We start from the raw sequence: 21,887 nt of genomic DNA on the forward strand, positions 1-21,887 counted from the left end.
AACCTAACCTCCTTTGTACACTTTAAGGATATTGTTAAATCTAATACAGAAAATCTGAGATTTCATTTGATTTTTTTCTTTCTTTTATTTTTCATTTATTTTTCTTTGGGGTTTTTTTTCCTCTCCATAAAATGTAATTTAATATATCCTTTATTTTTTTCCAGGTTGCTGGCGTATTGAAGGTCGTCAGACTAATTCACCTACTCATCCGCCAGGTCATTTCGGGGATTATCTGTGTGACAGTCCATGGAGTTTGCTTGAGTCAGCTACACAGGCGATGAAGTCGAGACAAGGAGATAATGTGGAATTCGTTTTGTGGACGGGGTAAAAATATTATTGATTTATGTTTCTTTATTCTTTACAAATATATTTGAGACTGTCTGAGCTGGTCACAAAACCATTATCCTAAAAGGAAAGATTTGCTATAGAACGTTATTTAAAAATGGTATTGATATATAAATAGTTTATGGATGCTTTGCTGAAAAGTATACATTTTGGCGTTTTTTAAATACTCCATTTTAGATTATTTTTGATGATGCCTTATCAACCGAATCCTTTCTCAAAAATGTACGAACGCGAATGAGGCTTTCAATAAAAAATGGAATACCGGTTTGACCAGCTCTGATGTCACTCTGCAATTTATAAATTTGTTGTTAAACTGAAGACTTTTCTCGGAGCTGATCAAAAGGCCACAACCAAAACTAATTTTTATTTAAAGCTAACACATTCGTGGTCGGTATTGCGGTCGTACGTTTTTCAAAAAGAATTCTGATGAAAAGATATCATCAAAAATGAAGTACGAGACACACAAATGTAGGCTACAATTTTAGCAAAGCATCGATGCCTTTGAGGCACTCATTTGGGCGTTTTTTTAAATAATCTGTTTTACGTTATTTTTGACGATGTCCTCACACCAGAATCCTTTCTCAAAAATGTATAACCGGAACGATGACCGCGAATGTGTTAGCTTTCAATAAAAAATAGATTGAGTTGTAACAAATTGACCAGCTCTGAACGCACAAAGCACTTTATGAAAGTTTTGTTAAACTGCTGGCTTTTCTCAGAAATGGTGAAACTGCTGCAACCTCAATCTATTTTTTATTGAAAGTTAACACATTCGTGGTCGTTCTTGCGGTCGTACATTCTTTCAAAAGGAGTCATCGAAAATACAATACGCATACGAAACACACAAATATAGGCAACAATTTTAGCTAAACATCGATGCCAGTGCGTCTAACAAATTAGAGAAATCTTATGAACAATCGAGTGATGTCTTTGCTTTGGTTTGATTCACAGACTATAAGTTATCCACTAAATTAGTCATCAATTCTATTACTTCTTTTGTTTGAAGTATTTACTGGTGACAGATAAAAAATCGTTTACTTCAATAAATAGTACACTCTGACATAAAAGATTACATTACATTGTCGTCGCTATCGATACCATATGCAATGTGTGTTACCAAAATCGTCGGCATGTTTTGTCTCATAATATGGACCTGCAGTATAAACAAATGAATGGATGTCTCAACAAACAATAAGTTGTGATCTGATATCTAGTGTCGACTAATGTCGTTGTTCTGTAAGCCTTTCATCATGTAGTTGGTTTAAAATTCCAACATTTTTTGGTAAAGAAGTTCGTCTATTCAAAACTGTTCATAAGTCCGTCCATTCAAAATGGTTCATAACTGAATGCCAAAATAATTTCTCTTCCTCTCTTATTCTTGTGATGAAACATTTTAATTAGAATCGACGAATCTGTGAAATAATCTTGGAAACAGCTATGCTGCTGGTATGCTTACTACACACAAAACAATGTCATATAATTTATTCAATTTGAAAATTCTCCCAAGCTTATTGTTTCCGTTTCAATCTATTGTAACGCACAAATTAATGCTTATAAATAATACTTCGAATAGGAGAGCTTTAGGTGCTCGCAGCCATATACACACATTTTTCATATTTAAATTGGATTTTGGATTTCAAATTGTTTTCATACTTTATGAACACGGCGAGGAACATGGTGTAACAACCATGCAAATTTTATGGATATATACTCTCGTTAATAAAATATCAACCAACTCACTTAACGACAAACCCCCCCGAAAGCCTTACATAACAATACACATTTTATCCAGGCTATTAAAATTCATTATATTAACGCATATTAAGGCAATAAAGCATAATTCCGTTTGATTGATGAGTTGAATTTGCGTCAGTCGCTTCTAGTGTACGACACCAAGCTCGAACGTTATACATAGCATTCACACACATACATCACAATAATTTACAACTGAAAACCTTTTTTTTTCTTTTGCTAATTATTAATTCATTTTCACGTCACATAAAAATTAAAATTGAGTTCGTCGATTATTTCTACCACCCCCAACAATGGAAAAAAGTTAAAGAAAAAATAAAAATTTATTTCACTCAATTATGTGCGCTTATACCAGCAAGCGCCATCTACGAATTTTACGAACATGTATATAATATAATATATACGTACATCCATTCACAGTTAAAAAAGCCACATAATTCATTCTTAATTCACCTTTAGGTATACGAAGTATTTTATACTTTACAGAATCCTCTATTGATTTTCTCATAGCCGGAAAACGGTGTTATTCTGTGTAGAAATGGTGAACAACGCAGTATTTGCTACTAGTGTATAAGAACCGCACCGACATTGTGCCGTCCCTTCACTATACCATTATACCCAGTCAAAAAGGACTTTTACGCTGTGTAGAGAATGGAAAACCCAAATAAAATGTAACTCTGATGTATATCCGTCGTGTATGGGTATATATATGTGTGTTTGAGGTGACGGTGGTGGCTATATAACGAACTCAAACTCATTTGCATATTGTTTTAATCTTGAAGTTCAAAACGACATTCACAAGAATTAGTTCAATAACGAGGCACAAGCGGTTTTTGGCTGCATTCGAGCTTTTAAAATTGTATTATGCTGTTTTGGCGACGACGATGTGTACCCATAATACAGAACTTAATATAGTAATACGTTACATTACACTAAGCTTGTGTGTGGTGTAGGTAGGTAGTGTATAATTGTAATTTAAACAGTAGATAGGTCTGCAGCAGCACAATCGCATAAATTACAGTTAGTTTAGTAAATTGGTTCATATAAATGAAATTTTATTTCAAAAGTAGTTTCTCTTGATCCGGTTCTGGTATAGAAAAGACTTGATTTTGTTCGCTTTTAGAAATGTTAGCTTATGTATCACACAAAAGACTTTCAGAATTGCGTGTTTACTAACTTTAGCTCTGCCCCATAATGCATGCATGGCCTGGTCTATGAGATAATTACTTTGGTGTAGCTTTCATCATTTAATTGTCTTCGCCTTAAGGTAGGACAAGCATTATACAATCATCTGTGTCCGTCACCCCATTTTAAAAACTTCCAATTAAAAGCTTGTGTGCTTATCTGGCGAATAAAAATTAATCGAATAAGTTCGGTACAACATGCAGAGCTTGACATAATAAAAGTAAAGTCCTACACACACGTATACATCGAGGTGCCAAGTAAGAGTAAAAGAAATTGCGACGTTCCGACAAAACTGTATCCACTTATCTACTTCTTTTAGTATATTGCTGGTCGTATATTACGTCAGTATCATGCAATATCCCTAATATATTGCAATTGAGAATTTTTTTGCCATTTTGTTTTATTAAATTTTCTTCTATCGCATCACATTCATGCTAGTTACATTCAGCGTAGAAACAAATTGTGTGCCAGAAAAGAGTGGTCGACCATCCATTGCCCTGAACTGCTGGTAAATGTAACTGTACAATATATATATATATATATATATATATATATATATATGTGCGCAAACAGTCAATAGCTGTGCGATATATATATGTGCTTGATGTAACAACAGAATATTGTCTTTTTCCATCAAAATGTTTATCTTATAAAAATACATTTATAGCATGTAGGATCGGTGATTGAAAAAGCTAAAAGCAAATTTACATTGAACTTTTTGGAACGCAAATAACAATAATGTAGCGAAATGAAATAAAGTGCCCTTAAGTTTCATTCGATAAAATTTTATTTTAGTTTTTCATATTTTTTTGACGTTGTTACGTTGATATTTTTTCTGTTTTGTTCGTTTGAATGAGAGGTTTCTAACATTACATTCAATTTCATTTTTATTTATTTTTATTTTTTTTAATTTAAAATTGCAATTTTTTCTGTTTTACAAAATTTATTCACATATTTCAGCTCTGGAAAACAATGGAGTGCTAATTCTATACGACAGTAATAATGCTTGTTTGTCTCTTTGTTGAACGAATTATGATTTTTTTGTTATTTTCGTTTTTTATCTGCACTTCTGCAGGGTCACTGCCTGCGTCGTCGCAATAGGGTTGATTTTTGAAAGCTAAAGCAAAAATTCATTGTTGTTGTGCTTTTGTTTTTGGTAAAACAATATCATTTCGGAGTCAAAGTCTTACTCAGCGAGGAAGTTTTTGATGAAAATAATGAACAAAGTGACTGTTCACAGGTTTGTGCGAGGTTAGTTATTCATCTAAATTAAAATAACTCGGTTGGTTGCTCTTTGTTCAATCGAGTTCAACCTAACTGAAAAATTATTGTATTTTCGTCATAGTGTTGTCTTTCAAAAGGATTACAGTCATTGTTTTTAGCTGGTTGTTTCACAGTCTTTTACCTGACTATTGTACACTTTCATTCTATTGATCAACCAGCGCAGAAGGTGCTAAAGTACAATAAAATGTTATTCATGTGTCTTTCCACTGAATTCGTCTTTATGTTGCCTCACTTGATTGTATTCAACTTTTCAATCAAATGTAACGACTTTTCGCAAATTCTGTTGAAATAATGCTTGAATGACCTAATCAATCTACAGTACCTGAATCAGAAACCATTCAATGCTTTCTAAAAGAAAAATTCGATGAAACTGTTCATCGATAGAAATCCAATTTTCTCTCATTTTGTTTGGCATTCGTCGTATATAACAAGACGTAGACAATAAATTAATGTTCTCGAGACAAGTAACATTTGGATTCAAGATGTAACACTTCCAACTAATACAACAACTGAACGCTAAGATTCAAAATGCCATCTCGTTAATTCAATTAATTCTCAAAGTTCATGTTCGTGTTCATGAAGATATATCCAGGAAAACACTATATCAATACCACGAAACTTATTCAACATGTCTGCTTGTTTGCGAACATTTCTACCAAATCCAAATTGAATAAATTGCACCGAAATACGATGCAAAGAATTCAATGCATTGCTTCCCCCATTCACCACAATTTGTTGTTCTCCATTTTCGTATATAAATAAGAACCATTTAAATAATACGTCTATTCTTTGGAAGAGCAGATCTACAGTTAGAACAGGTTTCACATATATATATGGAGAGGTGTAAGCAATGGTACATCTTGTATCAGAGTAATATATTCATTCAAATAGGAACTATTTGCAATTTCTTCTGCTTCTGCACTTGTAAAACCAATACCACACCGAATGGAGAATAAACAAACAAACAATAAAACGATAAAAGATTCAAATCTATCCATTTTCTATTCAAATTGCAGTGATGGCTTGGCGCACTCAACGAGGCGTCATAGTGAACCACACCGACTCGAGTTGTTACGTAACATAACCGATTTGCTGGGGCGAACATTTTCTTCACAATTTGTCTTTCCGGTACTTGGCCACGAAGACGCACAGGGAAATAGCTTTCGAAAGTTGGGCGAACTTTGGAGGCATTGGTTGCCGTCGGAGGCATTGCAAACGTTTGAGAAAGGTTAGTGTTTTTTTCATGATATTATGGTCGGTAAACTCACCAGACGCTAATTAGCTTGTAACCAGAATCTGTTACTTCATTTGAATGTAACGTACGTTCTGTAGCCACAGGTTAATTGATTATTTTGTAGCCACTGTCGATAACAGGTAAACTGTAAATATGTGCTTAGAGTAACTTTTGGAAGATGATAGATGGCATATGAAGTGGCCTAGAGGGATTTTTATGAAAGTGGACCAGGCTCCGTCGGAGCTATTTTTGGCGACACTTTGTTTACATGCCCAGTTAGCCCTTGGCCCCAATAGTATAAAACCGCAGTCGTTTAATTTTAATATTCTTTTATTGGCTTAGGAACTTCCACCAAAAGTCGAAAATTGGTGTTTTTTTTACGTGATTTACTGCCGCTACGGGCTATAGGCATCTCCTGGACAATATCTATCCAATGAACCCCCACACATGTATGTCCATAGGCTGTAGCAACGGTAAATCACGTACAAAAAACACCAATTTTCGACTATTGGGACCAAGGGCTATCTGGGCATGTAAACAAAGTGTCGCCAAAAAATAGCTCCGACGGAGCCTGATTCACTTTCAAAAAAATCCCTCTTAATAACCCCTTTCTAAGTCGCATCGATTTATATTCAATCAGTCACAATAAGCATCTCTTGATTACGACCGATCTTTAATCAATCTTTCATTCGTGTCGGTGAACACGTCCTGCATGATTAAATGAAATGTTGAATTTTGAGAAACACCATTGTGCAGCAGATATTCTTTCCTACAAGTCAAATAAATTGTGTGAAGCTGGCGCGTTCAAGAATTTTTTCATGAATATTTCGATAAAACGTTTTTTTTTTCAATAAAAAAAAATTGGCATGGCGATTAAATGGAATATTCGCATAAATTTCTAACAATGAAATTCCACTCGCTCAATATGATTGTTATGCATAATTCATATCCTGGTGAATTGGCACAATTTCGCCTTCGAATCACATAATTAAAATCATATTGTTTATGTGCACTTACCGGCCTGTGGTACGGTTAGCGTTCCGGATTATATTCGATTTATTTATTTTATAGGTGGATATTACACAATAGACCAAACGAAAAGCCGATTACGGATAATTGTCCTAAATACAAATTTCATGCGACATGATGGTAAATATTTGCAAACACATTCTGCGGCAGTTAGACAAAGGCCAGGAGGTATTGGCGACTCATCGGAATACAATAATTTCCATTATCATCATCAAAATCAAAATCACTATCGTGGAAATGGCAACAATGGTTATAGCGGTTCGTCGGCCGCTGCAACAGCGACACATGCATCGGGTGGTACTGTGAGCGCATTGTCGGGTAGCGACAGCCATGAATCACAGAAACAATGGGATTGGTTGGAAGAGGTGCTGGCCAAGTCGAACCGCAATAAAGAAACGGTAAGCAATTTTTATTTTGGCATTTTTGATAAATTGCTGTTTTCTCTTCCATTGCTATTCGAACCATTGTTTGGCAATAATTTAAATTTTCAATTACGATGCAATTGAATGTTTCAGAAATGTGAATATATTTCATTACGATCGTTGATGTAACTTAGCCATTAGAATAGCCAGTTGTTGTTTACTAACTGTAACAGCAATGCAACAAGACTAAGATCTAACTTTATTTTAGTCGAATTCATCTCAATATAAAATTGAATCTATTCCTTCTTTTGTTCAAATCAGTTGCAAGACGCTGAGTCAATCAGGGTCAATCATCAGGCTCATAGAACAAAGGTATAACAAAGGCGCACCTTCAAAAGGAGACTGTGTTCTCTCTATACATACGTAAGATTCTTTGATCAGTTCAATCGTTTTAACCTAATACTGAACTATTTTTCCAAAAACGATTTTCATCATACAACAATGTCAAATATATCTCCACACAACGACATGGCTCATTGAGTCAAAAAAATCAAATGTGTAAATGTGCAATTAAAAATTTGAATTTACATTACCAAATTATATGAGCAAATTCGGTCATGGATGATAAAGTTTTCCAATTACATTTACTTCCATCATAGTCATAAAGCGCTATGATTTTATGGTATACGTCATTTGTGCAAAACCATTTCTGGAGTTCGCTAACAAAAAGTGTACGAAATTATTTCCGCAATACAGTTGCTTGAGGGGTGTAACAGGGGTGTGAACATTACTAGCAATGTTATTCTAACTCTTGGCTAAAATGAGTTTTTAAGCGAATTAGCTGACCATTAAAATGTACACACAACAAGCCGTGCGAATTCGTTTCTATATTGGCAAAGTAAATTCGTTATTTCTCTGTTACAGATTCCATAAAAAGGCCAATGCTCTGGAGTTGTTGTTAAATAGAGAACTCGGTCACAGAAGTCACAATAATTATAAAAGTTTATTGCTAGTCAACTATTTTCAAAGCAGGCACAAATTATTGTGAATTCGTTAAGGTTTTCTTTTCATAATAAAAGTTGAATTGAAATTATACACAAAATTCAGCAATTCATGTTCGGAATATTGATCAAATCAAAAATTATGCTCTGCTCCCTCTGTTCCAACATTGTGGTGGTTCGCTTTTTTTTCCTTCATATTGGTGTATATGCTCTTGTCCCCTCCTCCCTTCTTCAATTTCTCAAACAAAACGAAAAGATTTTCGAAAGATTGTGAAAAGATTATCGAAAAACTTTGGTTGATGTTTACTTAACTTGTATGAAATATGAATGAAGTTGTTTGGGAGTTTCGCTAGCATTTTCTTACTGAATTCGTGTTGAATTTATTTTTTTTTCATTTCTACTCTTCTTTGCATTGAACTTTACCGAGAAAAATGTTGATACAATGTTTGATATTCGTAGCGTTATTCATTCAAAAGCATTTGCTTCGATTTTATTTTATTTTTTTCGAATAACATAACTCATTTAACAATTATACGAGTTCTGATTTTCTAACGTTTTACATATTTTAACATATACGATTCGAACGTGGCGAACGTATTTCGGCGTGATAAATACGGAATAGATCAAAATTTAACGAGCAAAGAAGACAACTGTGATTTCATGCAGATTTTTGCTTTGCCACAACTTTTTTATTTATGTGGTAGTCTAATTTATCACGAATGTACGACGAGTTTTATTCAATTTTTTTTAACACACTGAGACATGCAATTTATGGTTAATTCAACCCAAATGATATATGATGGAAAATCACTTACGTGTCGTAAAACTTTTAATTTTTCTGTTGTCGAATTAGACCATAATATCCAAGCATAATATCAAATTACTTGTTTAACGAAGAAAAAAAAAACTACCAACTTTCTAATCCAGATGTATAGGCGACGATGTTATATTGTTTCACTTTTGTTTGGTTGTTCGGTTCGGTATTACACCGAAAAAAAGATTGCTTTATGTCATTAGGAACGACAAATTTTTTGATTAATAGGCTCCTAATCGTAGACACGTGTTCCAACAGCATATTGGTTTCGATAGAATATGAATTGAATTTTGTTAATAAAATATAGAACACAGTCAAACAATCACACGTAAGAGCATTATTAGGATTTTATCGGAGAAATAGTACGATAAATAGAAAATTGTACGTGATGTTTTTGGCAGATAATTTGTTACTCGATCAGTGACGCACTTCTTGGACTAATTGTACTGAATCAGGGATTATCTCTGGAAAAACATTTTTCCATATTTTCCTAAATTTTCTCACATTTCTCACATACTAAAAAAATCAGAGATTTGCCCCTAGACATTTTTCTCTGAGAGTATTAAAATGCGCCGTTCGACGTTTTGCATTGCTATGCAGTTCAAATATACCATTTATCATCAGGCCATAGCAACAGTGGTACCCGATACAGTGCTCCATCGAACGCTGTGTAAATAGCAACTACGATAGGAACGTCTTTTAAATAAAGATTTTATCTATCCGATTTGCATACGAAAAAGTCTAGCGAATCATAGTTGAAATGTGATTTCAACTTATCACCAAACTTCCTAACTCGAGGCCAGTCCTATGGTAAAGCTACCGAAAGCTAACGAAAGACGTATTTAGTTGATTATCATTGATTCGACAATGTACCTGTCTCAATGGCACTGATTCGTCTGAAAAAACTTTCGTTTGACTACATACGTATGTGCAAACCCTTGCTTTACATTTCTTCAAATTTTCCCATAAATATTTTTTGGTAAAATGTAGGAAAATTCGGGAAAATTTAGAAATTTTAGCGAAAAAAATTTCTCAGAAATAGTCAATGAGCAGCAGTTCAAAAACCGCTCCTCTTAATCAGCACAGTGATTATCGACTTTTTTTTCTGAAACATTAAATAGCTTAAAAATTTGGTTAATAAAAAATAATTCTCATGCAATTTCGATAAGCCCGATAATACCTTTTCAATATCATCAGTGTAAGTCAAAGCCTACATATCGGCCCACGGCAAATCCTTAAAAAAAAAAATTCAAACCATGAATAAACAAATCTCTAGCTGTGTGGATGAAATGAACCATATAATTGCCAATATCTTTTATGTCAAAACCTTAAAACAATAAAGACATAACTTCAATCCCTCAATAATCTTTTATGATTTAATTTTGGAAGATATGAAAAAAAAATATGTAAAGAGGAAAATCCGAAGTTTCGAAAGGTGAATACTGACCTTTTAAACAAAATAAAAAATAAATATGGAAAACTTCTCTCGAAAAGTATATATCGAATACTTTCATGGTTCGGTGGTTGTATTGTGAATGAATATATTTTGTGAATTTAATTTTCAAGCACCCTAAAAATATACAGCGTAATAGGCTAGATCAGATATATATATCCAATGATATCTAATGATGTATTTCGAGGGTGTATTTATAATAATAAGACGAAGAGGAAAAGCCCATTCACTGAAAACTTTTTTTTTCCTCGTCGTGAACAATATCGGTATACATAACCAAACAAAAACAACAACAAGAGTGCCATAATACCATTTATAAATACGTATTCGTTGTAGATATATATGAATCAAAATAAAGCCTTCAGGTAAAATCAATAATCCTTTATAAGTATGAAGTATGATGGAATAACGAAAAAGTATTGTACGAAAACAGCGACATCGACAACTGAATTTTCTTTCGCTTTTCTTTATTAATTTTTGTTTCACAGCACGTAAACATTGAGTCAGAGCCTTGTGTATAGCGTTGACTCGACTATGCTTTAAATTGATTTATCCACACGTTTCCGCATAAGAAAGTACAGTGTAGTTTTCCCGAAAATGTGCTAGGAATTAATGGATTTGCTATACATCGGGCGTATATGTAAATGAAATGGAATATAGGTGGATTAGCTCGGTAAACTTATTTTGATCGAAAATATGGGAGCTACGTAAAATGTGTTTAGAGATATATTGCAGACAAGGGGTTGCCGTAATCGTTGGGAAAAAAAACTTGAAAAATGGAAATGTTGGGAAAAAAACCGTCCGGCAAAATTTAAACAAACTGCCGATGAAAAGTGTTCAAGGATCGTGGGTAGACCAAATTAATCTTGAAGTGTTTCAGGAAGAATCATGAAAACCAGCTGTGTGATTGTTACGTGTATGTAGATTTATGTTTATTTCTGTTTAGAGACCTCATGAGTCAACATATTGATACATCGCCTAAATGTAGGCTAGATATAAGTATTCATACAAATTAATTGTATTTGGGTTACGTCATACGAGTCAGTGTGTCCATCGTTGCAACCACCAAACACACTGCCAATACCCAAATTATGAAGCTGGCTGTTATGAGGCTACTGAAAATCTGGCTATCTGGAAGTATTTTCTGCTTACCTGGCCACCGTAAAGGTCACTCTAGATTATTCACAGCTAAATTTGATGTTGTGTACATGAAGTATGATTTTGAAAAGCTATTAACCGACATCGACTGTTTCGCTATCAGCAACACAATCATGAGCGACAAAAGAAATTAAATATTGATTCCGGGCAAGATGTGTACATAATTTATCTGGACAAATTTCACAGTTGGAAATGTGTATGCGGTTGTGTCGGGTGGTAAAATTAATTCCGTTCGGTATTGTTTTTCCAACTATCTATATATTAATCTGGATAGCAAATTCATCCCGGTACTATCAGTCGAATTCTCTCGTGACCATGGTAAAATGTAATATTGTCTGTCTACGAACATACACAACATACAATATACAATACAAATTCACTCAGAAATTTGCTGACACAATGCATTATTTCTTGTAATGTCAATCCAACGATTTCACATATACACGAAATAGACACAAATGATGTTTGACACATAACAAATTGTATTAACCTTCTCCACCTACCAAATTGGAACATCGTGTAATTCACAAACCCCCACAATCAACGTCATTACATACGTATCTATGTATATATGTAGTATGGATATATATATATACCAGCAACGACTCCAGTGAAACCCTCTTACATAATAGAAAAGCTGTAATATGTTGCATTATAAAGTGCTTTTCGTTGGAATGGTACATAACACATTATATTTATGCTATTATGATAATATTGTTACATTCAAAATGTGTATAACAGTCACTGTTACATTGACAATTGTTGTTATTTGCGTTCAGACCTAAATAATTTATGTGGAAATTGTATACCGTCCTAATGGACATTAATACACAATTAATTGTAAATATACTTTAATCCGTCATTTTGATAGCCTCATTTGATTATGCTATCGATCAGGGTAGCTATGGAGATTGGAGAGGTATCGGTACGATATACCGAAATTACTGTTTACAGTTATTGTTTTATTTATGGCGCTCGTAAGTGATTTTATGGGATTATAGGTGAAACAGGGTGCTGAGCAGCAGGAAGCGTTGACAAGATTTTCTTTTGTATTTGACAATTCTTAAAGTGGCAGGTTTCATCACATCCATTTTATTCCCAATGTGTACATTTTTAGTTAGTTAATGTTGGACTCCGTAGGAATCCGTGACAAGTTTGAGTAAATACGTCGTAACATATGTCGAACCCACAATTTTGACTAAAGTTACACTCATTGTTATGTTAAGAGGCACCGGTACTTAGCTAAAATTGTAGCCTAGATTTGTGTGCCTCATATTTCATTTTTGATGATATCTTTTCGTCAGAATCCTTTTTGAAAAATGTACGACCGCAATTCCGACCACGAATGTGTTAGCTTTAAAAAATTAGTTTTGGTTATAGTCGTTTGACCAGCTCTGAGAAAAGTGAGCAGTTTACCGAAATTTTCATAAACTGCTCATTGTTCTCAGAGCTGGTCAAACTGCTACAACCAAATCTATTTTCTGTCGAAAGCTACCACATTCGTGGTTGGGACTGCGGTCGTACATTTTTGAAAAAGGATTCTGGTGGAAAGATATCATCAAAAGTAAACTAAAATCTAGTATTTAAATACGCCCTAATGTATGCTTTTCAGCAAAGTGCTGGTGCCTCTTAAAGTTAATGTCAAAGTATCAATATTGAGTCTCCGGCTTGCGGTTATTCCATCTGTTACCGACAGAGACGACAAAATGAACAATATGCTCGGGTACTAAATCTTATATAGCAAAATGGATGTTACAACAAATGAAGTAACTGATTTTCCATTAATCCAACGTATCAGTAGAAGTAATAGATTATATCTGCCAATGTGTTATAGGATTTTCCGTAAAATGGAGCATGAAAGTAACATTCCTAAGTGCGTCCAAGCTTCATAATCTGGGTAGTTGAGGTGTTTGGTGTCCTCAATGAAACGTACACAGAATGACATGAACATCGTAATGAAAAATGAATTCTGTGTACAAATATCTGGAGTCTAACTTTAGGCGCAGATATAATCAACACCAGACGAGAAATCCTAAAGGCTTGATAATCCATAGGCGTGGTTCGGAATTCGCGTAAAGCATGTGGTCCACACTCACGACCCCGTATTGGCCCGCAGGGTGGTTCATGGCTAAGTACCCCTCATTGAGAGGCATACATCCAGTCAAACAAATGTTAGATGCACTGGATCAGATTGTTAAAAAAACGAAGACAAAAACTCTTTACTCGATCGATCGATTAATTTCTCACACAAAGACTTATACTCGTATGATTGGTCAAACATTAGCTAATTTATAGTCCCATGTGACAACCTTAATACTGAACCTTTCTTTCATGGAAATCTTACAACAAAAATGCAAAACTCATGTTACCACCCTGTGCAATTAATTCGTCCGTTCACCTGTATTATGTTGACGATATGTTTCGCTCCAACCCTTTTCAAAGTATCAAGCACAAATAGTAAATTAAAACCGTAATAGTATCGCATGAAACGTTATTTATTGCAGATTAGAAATAATCATATAGCCGCAAGCGCTAGTCACGATTTGTAATAAAACTTATTGCTTTTGAGAGACTGATATAACACTGTGCAGTAGGTTACAGTTAGTATACAAACATTTAAGTAAAATAATGTGCTTCACAATCGGGTGTTGTTATGGCTGACTTATTTATTGGTCCATTGTTTCGGTTTTCACTTTATGGCAATGATTTATTGATTGACATTTTGAAAATTTTCCTATTTGTATGGAAGATTAGAATTGAGACAAAATTTAACACTTTCGTATGGATGAATAAATCACATAAATTATGAAGTAGGTCGTTAGCTGAAGATCAATTGAAATTGCTCGCATGAATTATTAATTTGCATTTGCGTATGATTTGTGGTCCCCTGAAAGTATATGTTCATGTCCATTCATATTTACAGTCCATTTAGAACGTACATTAGATATATGAGTTCTTGATGAACACATATATGTATTAAACGTACATTTATTGACGGGTATTCAACCACACAGTTCGACTCAAGTGATTCTATCTTCCTGGGGTAACTTTTAGTTCATATCGTTCACATACGTATATATGCACAAAATGTTGATCGACATAGAGACATATATACGTATAATGTGATTGCATTTCCATTCATATTAGTGCAGTGGTAAAATGTCAATGTGACAAACTCATTCTGCTATTTGTATAAAACATATAATTTTATGAATTATTCGAACTTATGTTTAGTGTATACAAAATGCAAATTTACTAAGTTAAAGGCTATGCTCTCGGATAACATCAAAATCCATTTACTTTGAAATATTTTGCAAATTGTTAGTGACGTATAACTGATGGTCGTTTTGTGCATGTCTCATATATGATTGATATAACTTTCAGGAATAAGTTTCTGCTTGAAAACTGCCCTTTCGGAAGTAGCTTTGGCCAGTTGTTCAAATGTGCAGGTCCGTTTCCTGGAAATACTTTATGCCAATACTTGACCCATCATAAAACAACAGACGTGCGGCACTAGTCATTTATTTTGTTCACTATTATTATCATCTCTTTAGAGGAGTGAAGAGGTCATATTTAATGGTTCTCCGAAGGTATTTATAGCGTGAGGTTCTCCTACATTAGAGGGGACCTATAGATTCAACTAAAACAATTCTTATTTCAGACTGAATAATCCATCAATTTTTCCTCATATTACTGTCACTCCTTCGATTTTACAAGAAAAAAATGGGATCCAGACTAATGGAGATGTTTACATGATACCTGTACCCTTGACAGAAAAAAACGAAAATAAAATTTTCTCCGGGATTTATTCGTTATGATTCTGCAAGGTGACAGAAATAAACATTCAAATGTATTTTTGTCGTAGTGAAATCACAGAAAAGGGCGATGTTTTAACATTATTTTGTTGGAGATCATTTTGAGAAATTTACATAAAAACGAAATCCTGTGTACCATGGGTATCTGGCCGAAAGTTTTATCAGAGCCAGTTATTTATTCTTAAGTAGGCAATGCATAAAAAGTGGATTTGTTTTCTTCAACGTTACTCTGCCGGAAAATGTTTCACAATTTTCTACCGAACACCCAAAAGGAATGTCCGCACTTCAACCAACTAAAGAAACAAAATATTAAGTCTTTTGAAAATATATTTCCTTTTCCTTTGCCTTCAATATCCATTTATCTATTATCTTAACCCCTTGAAAATGAGATAGCAAACATAAAACTGATTATATGAGACCTTTTTTATATTTGATACATTTTTTTGCCTTTTTATATTGCAGGTTTACATCGTCGGTCACATGCCCCCCGGCTCCGATGAACGACAAGTTGGTAGTCTACCAAATGGCCATTCAACCTTTTCAGAGAAAAACAATTTACGTTACCTACGGTTAGTTCAAAAGTATTCAACTATTATCTTATAAAGAAAGAAAAGAAAAATCACATTTTATTGGGCATGAAGGACAGTTACTCTTCACTTTGATCTGGTTGAAGATTAAAAACATTTGTAACAATTTCAAGCTTATGGACACTGGTTCTTATCATATTTCACGCGTATATGCTAAAAGAATTTGCAAATTGGCTTATTTGCACATAAAAGCATTTGTAAAATGCCTCCAGGGCCAAGATTCTGAAACCGGTAGAGTTAAGTTCCGTGTGATATTTGACACCCGAACGAATATCACACGGTACTTATAGTTCCAATCGGTTTATTGTGGGCGAGATATTTTGTAAAATTAATTTCCTAGTACATTAGGTTCAAAATTGGTTAAACCATTTTGTACATTAGCTGTCCTGCCTAACGTTAGCATTAGATGATACAGTCTTGTCTTTGCGGCGAATGAACGTTATTAAAATTTTCAATTATACCCACACTCATAACACAACAGACTTCGTCCTCGTAGCTATAAAATTGTCTCTTATCTATGCCAGATTCTCGGAGCATCAAGCATTACTTCCCTCCGTCTATATTGATGTCAAATTAACTGAATAACTCGATTATTAGGAATTCTTTATTGAAATTTTTGAAATTTAGAATCAATTAAAAATAATCTTTTCTGCTGCAGACTGGTTCGCAAGTATTCAAACATTATACTGGGACAATTTTTTGGACATTTACATTCCGATTCTTTCCGGATTATATATAACGAAATTGGTAAGTACGACAAAATTGGTAAGTACGACAATTTTAATGATAGTGGAAAATGGAATGTAATTCCCTTGACTGAAAGTCAGGGTCTTATGAAAGAAAATACCCTTAAATGTCCGTAACGCTAAGTTCGCTTTGATATTTTGAAAATGTTCTACATTGGCAAAAAACGTTAAATACAGAAAACGTCCGTACACTTGTGGACTCGACAACTCGAGTAATTCTTTACCGATTTGCAAAATTTTGGTTTTAATCGACGGAGAATGAAAATCATGAGGTTAAGTTCGTAGATGGGCAATGTTGGAGTAATGAGATGGGAGTAATTCTCAAGAGATTTTTTTACTTGTTACCGCGATAACTTCCATAATTCTTATCAGATTTTCAAATTTTTTGTGTTATTCGACGAAGATTGAAATTCTTGACGTTGAGTTTGCAGATGGATAATGTTAGAACAACGAGATGGGAGAAATTCTACACAGACGCTTTCTCCTGTTACCGCGCGATAACTTGAGTAATTTTTACCCGATTTTCATTTTTTTTTGTTTTAATTGACAGAGAATGATATTGGAGTAGTATGTTTGGAGTAATTGTAAACATAACTTGTTATACCACGACATTTTTGCAACAGATTTCCAGAAAAATTTCTTATTTGACGAGTTGTGAAATTCTGGATTTCTGGTCTAACGATTAAGAAGTACTTCCCAAAAGATTTTTTGCTTGCTTGCTTGAGAAACCGATAGCTCGAGTAATTCTCATCTCAGAGGCTTCAAAAATCAATTTCTACCAGTAGCGTAATTCATGTGGTTAAACTCGATCATTGGAATTTAATTGGACTAGTAATCTGGGATATAAGACAATTTTTGCGTAAAATCCGTATTCTTAAAAGAATTTTTTTCGTTTCTAAAATGTTTGAACGAGTGTGAACCAGAGCGAGTGTGAACGAGTGCGGCCAGAGCGAAGCGAGGGCCGTAATTCACACGAGTTATATTTTTTCAAGAGGTAGGCAGGAAATACGCCAAATTATACTCAGACGCTTTTCCTTGTTATCGTGATAACTTAAGTAATTTTTACCCGATTTTAAGTTCGTAGATGGATAACATTGGAGTAGTGAGGTTGGAGTATAATTGTAAACACAACTTGTTACCGCGACATTTTTGCAACGGATTTCCAGAAAAAAAATTATTCGACGAGTGAGTGAATCTGGATTTCTGGTCGAACAATCTAGAAGTCTAGAACAATCTTGCTTGCTTGATAACACGATAATTCGAGTAATTCTCAGAGACTTCAAAAATATTTGAAAATATTAAGTGTTTTCGACCAGTATCGTAATTCATGTGGTTAAATTCGAACATTGGACTTTATTGGACTGGTAATCTGCGATATACAACAATTTTTGCGTGAAATCGTGTTCTTAAAAGAAATTTTTTCGTTCCTACTAAAGTGTTTGCACGAGTGTGAATTTTGTCAGAGCGAAGCGAGGGCCGTAATTCACATTAGTTTTTTTTTCAAGAGGTTGGCAAGAAATGTGCTTTTAGTAGACTATATAGTAGACTCATATTAGGAGTAAGACATCGCTCGCTGGACCTTCAACTCATAGCTCTTTTTGTTTATTCAGGAAATTAAGTAAATATGAGTAAAATGAAGCATGTGATGACTGCTGTTATCTGAATAAAAGAGACATCACCTTTTCATGTAACTTTAATTTTGTGATCTCAAAAACACCACCTCATTTAAAAATGGTTAGAAAACTAAGACTGGAACTATAGAAAAAAATAGCCAGTCAAGGGACCTGCCCACCCAAGAGGTGGGGCCTAGTTTTAGTAATGAAAAATTGATGAACGAAAATGTATGGGATTATTGGGCGACGTGGGAGACACGTATAACATTTTTGTTTCATCAAAGAAAACATTGACTGTTCATTTAGGAATGGTGATTGTAATTTGACGTTTTGTGTAAGGCCGTAAACACACGAGCAATGGAAAACGTTGTATATAATTGTCAAACTCATCAATGCAAAATTGCTCGTGTATTTTCAATGATTCAACTACATAGCGGTGAATTGCCTATGCAAACACAACGTAACGTGTGGGTGCACGCTAAAGTATTGTGGTTCCAAATGTTTATTTAGACTAGTGAGGACGTTATAGCCCGTTCCGAAGGTGATAACGGAAGTATCGAATCTACTGCTTCATTTTCGTCTAGTAATTTTCAAATGGTCAAATCAAAATCTTTTACTTCATTAGGTTTATCATAACACTTTGATATAAAAGGCAACAATATCCAGACCACATCGTCTGTTTTCTAATTGTTGTTGTTTACAGATGATAACAGAAGTTGGTGAGCAGTCTTCCGTCGAACTCGATTCTCAACAGAATTGCATCGTTCTGCGATGCCATTTTTGAATCAATAATTGTTGAAATGTCGATTCTTATATGAGTCATTACGTCTTTTTCCTACTGCCATCCCCTACAGCTACATTTTATTGAACAAAATATAAAAGTATAAATAAGGAATAAAGCCGAAGTACAAAACTAGGCCCCACCTCTTGGGTGGGTCGGGTCCCTTGACTGACTTGAAGAAATGTTAATTATTAAAATCTGTAATTAAGATATTCTTTTATACATTGGTATTTACGAGTAGAAACACTTAACCCGATTTTGGGCTACTGACTTCAGTTTAGAAACATGTAGTTGACAAATAAATCAAAAGCAAAGTGTGGGAAGTGGCTATTCCGTTCTTAAAGCAAATCGTGTTCAAAAATCATTCATTATTTATTGTATTAACAATGTAATGACAAATTCAATGTGAAAATCATTTTTTTATCTCTTGTTCGTACCAAGTCATCATGTCTTGTGCAATTTTGATATCTGGACTTGGTATGAACAAGGTATTTTGTGCGATAGTAATGGTTTTCGATCCATTATATTCATTGAGAATACCATTGTGGATGAGCACAGGTGTCCCTTCAGATTCAAAATCGTTGTATGCAGTGCCCCACAAAGTCAAGAGAATGCATTGCTTTGAGTAGTCAGTGATGGTCAAGTCGCGCTTGATCTTGTTTTGACCGACAGATTGAGATCCCCAATTACGCGCAATGATTCCAATAAAATCTAAATGAAATTAGGGACAGGTTAATTCCACACTATTTTCAAATTATTTTTATAATAACTTACCACATCTGGAGCTTTTCTCAAACAATTTGATCTCTTCTATCTTTGAGAAATTAAATCGTAATTGCGATACGGACGAGTCATCAATTTTCTCAATTTTTGATGCACTCAGCAAGCAAATGTATAGACCACATCCAACAAATAATGGGAAATCTTTGGATTCATTTTTGACATTGAAGTTGGTGAGTCTATATGCTTTGTTGAACTGTAGATATATAGAAAGAAAATTGCATTTTAGAAACAGTACATAATCTGGCTAGTTGTACTCTTATATAGCGAATTATGTGACGAATGAACAAGTGACGAAATTCGAAGTATTCTGTAAATAGTGATTTTGGTAGAAGAAAATGTGTTGTAATATCGGAAATTGTGTCTACGAATGACTACAGCTGTACTAAGATAATAATTTCAGCCAATGAAGCTAGTTATAGCGGTTAGTGTGAACCAACATCAAAAATGACCGATCGAAATGACTTGTAAGTTCAATATTGTGAATACAGTGGTACCTTTCATATAGCGTTCAACAAACAACAAAACAGTCTTTTACTTGCCACCCGAAGATGGCATCTCATCTAAGTGTTCTTGCAACCTTCGGGTGGCAAGTAAAAGACTGTTTTGTTGAATGAAATGGTCAACTTTGCGGTAATTTTTGATGAATACCATTCGTTTGTTAAAAGTTAAGGTAGAAAATCTCACCTCAACAACATCGAAGAACGTTTCCGTTTGCTGAGGAAATACAGTGACCTGAACTTCTTGATCTCCATCCATCGCATGGAAGACGAACATGTCTCCATTTTTAGTGGGGCGTTTTTCTGATTTAAATGACACTCGGAATGTTACTGGACGGTTGTTGCTATTAAAATATTTCCTTAAAGATTTTTGATCGAAAGAAGTAGTAGTTACGTACCTCACGCCTACCGATAACTCAGACAATTGAATTGGTGATTTTTCACTTGTCTCTTCAGACTTATTCCAGACATTGTAATCGTATTTGCTGCAACTTGATGTTGGCGTTTCCGGTGGTGTAATTGGTTGGTTGTTCCACGGATCAAATTTTACTTTCTTATTTTCGTTTTGATTGTTATTATCTTGATAAAGAACACAAGTCGGTCTTCAATCGTTTATTTATTATTCGCAATATTCAAAAAGTACCTGGCTTGCGTTTCGGCGGCATCTTTAGATTTTTTACGAGAAGCAAAAATTAAATATTTTTCTTTGAAAGGAAGAAAATTGAATGACTTTCTTGAAAGGCTTGCTAAGAGAAGAATGAATGAATTTCAATTCTATGCTCACTAAGAAAATTTAGACGAGTAAAGTTTTTTATGTGATAGGTGAAAAACGTAGTCTCACGTCACAATAGATATGAGACTACTTATTTCGAACCTTTGAAACTTTCGTTTTTCACTAGGGATGTCACTGAAAGAATAGAAAACTCTCGGGTCAGTCAAACATCAGGGATGTCACTGAAAGAATAGAAAACTCTCGGGTCAGTCAAACATTTATCATTTTTTCTTTTTGAAATTATTGTGAGCAAGCATTTTCCTTATGTGACTTGTGGATTTCGTAGGGATTACGTCTCACTGTACTAGTAGATTACATTGTATGCTACGGAAGTAAATCAATAATGAAACAAAAGGTTAGTTTTATACTTCGCCTTCGGTTCAGATGTATACAACACTACTTGTATAGTGAGTTTTTTAAGTACCAGTCTCGAGTGAAAAAAATTTTGAAGTGAGATATCTCAAAAGCTAAATCTGTCGAAATCAGATATCTTAAGTCTCATAATCTATTGTTCTTCTAGACTCAATGAGACTTGAGATATCTGATTTCGACAGATTAGACATTTGTGAGACCTTATTTTTACTTGGGACAAATTTGTTTCCGATTGCAGCATTCAACATATTCTGAAAAATGAGGAATAAGTAACGAAAGAATTATGGTAAGGTTTGATTTGAGT

The 21,887-nt window shown here is 34.2% G+C and overlaps 2 protein-coding genes across 3 annotated transcripts in view; one reads left to right on the forward strand and one right to left on the reverse strand.

Moving 5' to 3' along the window:
* Positions 1–16,873, forward strand: part of LOC119081108 (acid sphingomyelinase-like phosphodiesterase 3b) — a gene marked incomplete at its 3' end in the record, with an annotated part of 52,557 nt that extends 35,684 nt beyond the window's left edge. The window contains exons 4-8 of the mRNA XM_037189849.1: positions 165–324; positions 5,583–5,794; positions 6,872–7,227; positions 15,895–16,001; positions 16,678–16,873. Of these exons, the coding sequence (XP_037045744.1) occupies positions 165–324; positions 5,583–5,794; positions 6,872–7,227; positions 15,895–16,001; positions 16,678–16,873 (1,031 nt within the window). The remainder of the gene's footprint in view (positions 1–164; positions 325–5,582; positions 5,795–6,871; positions 7,228–15,894; positions 16,002–16,677) is intronic.
* A 2,633-nt stretch (positions 16,874–19,506) lies between these two features.
* On the reverse strand, positions 19,507–21,737 carry LOC119080654 (replication protein A 70 kDa DNA-binding subunit-like). Of its 2 annotated transcripts, XM_037189069.1 has the most exons (5): positions 21,083–21,733; positions 20,838–21,018; positions 20,627–20,783; positions 19,934–20,135; positions 19,507–19,870 (listed from the first exon to the last, which is right to left on the reverse strand). In XM_037189069.1, the coding sequence occupies exons 1-5, from the start codon at positions 21,102–21,104 to the stop codon at positions 19,572–19,574; spliced, it is 861 nt and encodes a 286-aa protein (XP_037044964.1). In that variant the 5' UTR covers positions 21,105–21,733; the 3' UTR covers positions 19,507–19,571. The 2 variants fall into 2 exon arrangements, with proteins under 2 accessions (XP_037044964.1, XP_037044963.1); XM_037189068.1 differs by having other exon boundaries at positions 20,627–21,018; positions 21,083–21,737.
* Positions 21,738–21,887: the final 150 nt, after the last annotated feature.

The sequence above is a fragment of the Bradysia coprophila genome, unplaced genomic scaffold (assembly GCF_014529535.1).
Source record: "Bradysia coprophila strain Holo2 unplaced genomic scaffold, BU_Bcop_v1 contig_350, whole genome shotgun sequence".
NCBI lineage: Eukaryota > Metazoa > Arthropoda > Insecta > Diptera > Sciaridae > Bradysia > Bradysia coprophila.

What these genes read in the sequence shown, in the direction of transcription:
- LOC119080654 (XM_037189068.1), bottom strand. Translation starts at nt 21,104, where the DNA reads ATGCCGCCGAAACGCAAGCCAG. An exon ending in GCCGCCGAAACGCAAGCCAG is followed by an intron (nt 21,019 to 21,082) that starts GTACTTTTTGAA and finishes TTCTTTATCAAG; the next exon opens with ATAATAACAATCAAAACGAA. An exon ending in TGAGAAAAGCTCCAGATGTG is followed by an intron (nt 19,871 to 19,933) that starts GTAAGTTATTAT and finishes AATTTCATTTAG; the next exon opens with ATTTTATTGGAATCATTGCG.